The sequence below is a fragment of the Peromyscus californicus genome, unplaced genomic scaffold, assembly GCF_007827085.1.
Source record: "Peromyscus californicus insignis strain IS unplaced genomic scaffold, ASM782708v3 Scaffold_10__1_contigs__length_136768540, whole genome shotgun sequence".
Lineage (NCBI taxonomy): Eukaryota > Metazoa > Chordata > Mammalia > Rodentia > Cricetidae > Peromyscus > Peromyscus californicus.
Window position 1 is genome coordinate 132,236,652 of NW_026294391.1, and position 4,876 is coordinate 132,241,527.

The window sequence follows — 4,876 nt, forward strand, 5'->3', positions numbered from 1 at the left end:
GAGGGGGGTGTCACCAAGCCACATTCTCTCTATTAGTCCTGTTTTCTACCCTTCCTTCCTCCTTTTCTTCCCCTCTTCCCCTTGTCTTACTTCTCTCTTCCTCTTATCAGCTGGGCTCAGCTGTGATTGATTCCTTTGACAACTACTCTCCTCTTCTTTCAGTGGCTCTGGAATTTAGAGCCAAAGTTTGACCATTAACAATGACATCAGCCCAAGGTGCTACAAAGGAACATAGCAGACAGGATACACATGCAGATGGTTATGTATGTAGAAATTCATTTAAACAATTCGCTCCTGGGACTGCAGGGAACGTGGCTGGCTGTGAATTTGGGCAATAATTGTTGCTTCAATCCTGGAACAGACATTTTCTTCCTCCTGGAAACCTTAATGTTTGCACTTGATTCTTTCAGTAGATTGGTTGAGTACTAGCACCTGACTCAGTGGAAGCCCCTTTGTTTAAAATCCATGAGGGATAATAATCACAGCTGCAGTATACCTTTGCAGACTTACTGAGAGCTGAGTGTTTGATGGACTCACTGGGGATCAGGACCTGACTAAATTGACACATGCAGTTAGTCTAGTCTGTAGGAAAAACGGAGGCAGAGCCAAAACATACATCAGGGTATACAACCCCAGCATATTCCTCTTGCCACTCCCTGCTTTCTGCCCAGGATTCAGATCAGAGAAGGCCATCTACTTTGCTTGGAGACTCTGCATTGGAGGAGGCAGGATGTTCTGTACAGAGAATCTCCTCTGATAGAATGCTGTACCCTAGATTATTGGCCAGCGCTGGGCTTGTAGAAACCATAATAAGTATGTGAACTGTAACTACTTTGGGCATTTATGGATTAATTGGGATTATGGCATTAGACCTTATGCCAGTCCTTGTCTCTTCCTAGACCATAATGGAGGATGGGTCCACCTACCCATGAAGAGCAAAATTAAGGGAAGATGAATTAGGCCAGCTCCCACAGACAGCACGACTTGGAGCCCTATCTCTTCTCCAAGTTGCTTAAACAGCAGAAGAGAAGGCCATGGGACCCACCAACAAGATACAGTGGGAACACAAGGTACCAATCCAAGGCCTGAGCACAGAGAGGAAAAGCTGCCTCCACCCTCTTGTGCCAGTGTATTTCCCTTGCATTTCTACCCCTGGAAGAGGAGAGTTTCCGAGTGTCTTCTTTGTGCCTTCCATCTTGAGCATCCTTAGAAATGAATACCTGGTAGTGATGGCAGGACGCCCTTCCGTTTTCAAAGAAGAGTTAAAAATGTCCATTTTTGAAGATCTAGGGACTGGAAACATTGAGCAAAGCCAAGAACAGTCAGTGATGCCAGGTGAGAATCCCCTAAAATGCCTCTTGGCTATAGTTAATCATGTGGGTCCACTTCTACTTCTACAACATCCCACAACCTTTGTGTATGCTGTTCATTTAGTCTGGAAGGTTGTCTGTTTTGGGTTTTTCAATGTTGACTTCTGCTTTTCTCCTGCCATGTTAGCCTGTTTTGGTTTTTAATCAGTCATGAACCATTTGCTAATCTGAATTTACACGGATGGATTATTTTCTTATTTGTATTTCCTATTCTCTCTGATATAGAGATACTTGGTATTTGGGATTTCATCTCTTGATCCTTGTTCATTCTACAGAATCCTAGGTCTAGAGCCAGGACTTCACTAAGCACATACTAACCTGTTGAACAGACAAATAAATAGGCTGGGAGTTGGAAGTGAATGGGTATTGAGTGATTTCTGCTGTCTTCAGTACCCAGCAAGTCCTGGTACAACTTTTAACAGTATTCATAGAAGTCTCAGTTTTTCTTTATAGAAATGACAGAACATGGGTCCTGGTCACTGGAGGGATTCCAAAGACGTCCAAGGGCAGAGCAAAAACCTGCTGGATCTGGTTCAAGCCAGTCATTTTGGAATGTGACTGGATCTCGTCTCAAGAAAGGGGTATTGACACATGATGACTATCTTAGGGTGGGGAGTACTTACTTTTGGTACTCCTGTCTTCCTATGGTATATCCAGCTCTGGTTATTGGGAAGTGGAAGCATCCATATGCCAAGAAAGCAAATGAAAGCAGGGTAGACCATTGAAAGGTTGGGGCTGTCCTGTATAATGCTGGGGCTTCAACGCTGGAAATTTACATGCCTAACAAACATGTTGACAGAAGAATACATCTATAGTTGGTCCTCTGCATTCATAGGTCTTGCATCCATTGACTCAACAAACCATAGATGGATGATAGTATCTGGGGGTGGGGGTGGGGTGATTACATCTATAGAGAACATGTACAGGACTTTTACTTGCCATGATCATCTACACAATAAAGTATAAGAGCTACTTAGATAGCATTTATATTTTATTAGGCATTATAAGTAATATAGAAATTATTTCAATTATATAAGAAGATATGCTGGTACTATATTCTAATATTGTGACCTTTTATACAAGGGACTGGAGAATCTGCAGATTTGGGTAACTGCAGGGAGGGGGTTGTTCTAGAAACAGTCTCCATGGACACCAAGGGATGAGTACACAATTCTTTATAAATCTCCATGGTGTTAAATGATGTTTTCTTTTAAATTATTTAAAATCAAATTAAGGCTTTACATTCTTCTTCAGTAGGTAGCTTGGCCTTTCAAGGGATGCCTGCATGTAAAAGTTCTACCAGAGTACAGAGAAGCCTGTCACTGCATTTCCCTTGACACAGCATGCAAGGCTAGAAGCTACCAATAGGAACAGTGTGTATGTGGTGGGGTGGTGGTGGTAGTATAGGAAGATGATATGACATCATGGGAAGTAGCTGGAGAGTTTCTCTCCAGGTCCCACCAAACCCCCACAGTCCCACAGCCCACTTATAAAATAATCACTCAGATGCTTATATTACTTATAAACTGTATGGCCGTGGCAGGCTTCTTGCTATCTAGTTCTTCTATCTTAAATTAACCCATTTCTATTAATCTATACCTTGACACATGGCTCATGGCTCACTGGCATCTTTACATGTTGCTTGTCATGGCAATGGCTGGCAGCAGCTCCTGACTCAGCCCTCCTGTTTCCAGAATTCTCTGCTTGTCCCACCTATACTTCCTGCCTGGCTACTGGCCAATCAGCATTTTATTTATATGGAGTGATATCCACAGCAGTGGGACTCCTTTTGGGGTGCACTGTTGATTCTTGCAAAATGTGGGGCTGAGCATGTGGCTTGGAAGGTGTTTCCTTTCTTTCTGTAGGGACAGCAGGTGCAGGTGCCCCAGATGCCATGAGATCAGAGTCAGGGGGATACCCATCTTCAGGAGCTTCCTGGCAACTTCCAAGGGTGGAGATTCCCTTACAAGTGGTCAGAACTCAACTGTCTTGTTCCTGGCTACTTGGGGGGGGGGGGAGGAGACAAGCAGGGGAGCAGAGCCATAAGGACTGGTGAGCATCTGAGTCAAGAAGCAGTTGTATGTACCTGAAATATTGGGGTACTATTGCTTCCTGGCCATTTGGGAATCTTCATATGCTTTGGTAAACCCTCAGGCTGCTTTACTACACAAGGGAAGGACTGGAGTCTTTATCCAAAAAGCCTCCAGGCTTACCTGATTGCTCTATATCTTTTCTATGACCACTAGCACCTCTGACCCATGTAACCTTTCCTCACAACAGTCTGGAGGCAGATATAGTGGCAGAGATTGGCCTGGAACAGCTCAATGGGCTGGAAATGGAAGTCATGAGAAGGCAGGTGAGCATCTGTTATACAGTTGGAGGAAGCATCATAGTCCCTTGGAGTAGGTGATTTTGGCAGCTGTGAACAAAGTCGCCCCCTGAATTTTCATAGCCTTTGTCATAATATCATATCCTGTAGCAAATGAAATGCGGTCAGGCTCCCCTTTCTCTTCTTCTTGGCTTGAGTACCTTATGTTGGTGCTCACCCTTGACTTTCCTTTATGGTGGAGATGTGGAACAGGAATTGGGGAAGAGAAAAAGAGGTAGAAAGGGGAACAAAGATTCGTTTTGTTTCAAGGTCATACTTTCCCCTTACCCTTATATCTTGCCTTTCTCATAAGAGCGATTCCTGCTCACAAGCCCTGTGTTTAGTCCCTCCACAGATACAAGTGGTTTCTGGGAGGCTGCATGCCCTTGAGGATCAGGATGCCACCTGGCGCCATAAAGAGACTGTGCTCTTTAGTCTGCTGATGTCAGTGTGCATAGCCAACCTGTGGCTTTGAATGCACCAATGAAGTTTCACAGACATCACAGCCCTGCTACATCCATCCCTTCCTCTCATATTCCCTTTGCTTTCAGGGATGCCCTTGCCCACCCCATTCTATCACGCAGCAGCCAACAGGTAGCATTTGGGTCATTTTACCCTTCTGCTCAAGCCTCCTGCCTGGAGATGAACTCACTCAATTGTGAGATTCTAGCTGCTTCGAGGCTAGGAAACCACTGAGTAGCATCACAGATGTGCCTGTGTGGAGATATCACCAGCCCTGACAGAAACACTGGCATAAGCACTACCTAACTTGCCTGCCAATAGAACCAAGCTCTGTGGGCCTGGCCTCTGTAACCCAGCATTACTTCTCTTCCATCCTCTGTGGGCAGGTTTGGCTTTGTATTCCTCCCTTGCTTCCTCCCACACCACTCAAGCCTTTGCTTGGAGAACATGCTCAATAAATACTTCATGACTGTAGCAAAACCTGGCTCCAGAAATTCTTCATCTACACCTCACTTTTGGCAGGACTGGGGAGGTACACTAGGTGATAGCCCACTGGTCCAATACTGTGCCTGCGATTGGGTCCCTGGTGTCCTCCACTGCCTACTATTCTGCACTCTCACTGTCTCTAGCCCAGCAAAGGCTTCACATAGTCCTTCCCATTGATGTCATGTCAATG

The 4,876-nt window shown here is 45.0% G+C and overlaps 1 protein-coding gene across 1 annotated transcript; it reads left to right on the forward strand.

The window, feature by feature from the left end:
- Positions 1–1,229: 1,229 nt before the first annotated feature.
- On the forward strand, positions 1,230–4,213 carry Fate1 (fetal and adult testis expressed 1). Its single transcript, XM_052750240.1, has 5 exons — positions 1,230–1,335; positions 1,824–1,951; positions 3,275–3,342; positions 3,651–3,726; positions 4,094–4,213. Exons 1-5 carry the CDS (start codon positions 1,230–1,232, stop codon positions 4,211–4,213), a joined length of 498 nt encoding a protein of 165 aa, XP_052606200.1.
- Positions 4,214–4,876: the final 663 nt, after the last annotated feature.

Excerpts from the sequence above, each read along its gene's own strand:
- Fate1 (XM_052750240.1), top strand. The coding sequence starts at position 1,230 with ATGGCAGGACGCCCTTCCGTTTTCAAAGAAGAGTTAAAAATGTCCATT. Across the intron at positions 1,952-3,274 it reads GATCTCGTCTCAAGAAAGGG|AGTCAGGGGGATACCCATCT; the intron begins GTATTGACACAT and ends CCATGAGATCAG. Across the intron at positions 3,343-3,650 it reads TGGAGATTCCCTTACAAGTG|TCTGGAGGCAGATATAGTGG; the intron begins GTCAGAACTCAA and ends TCCTCACAACAG.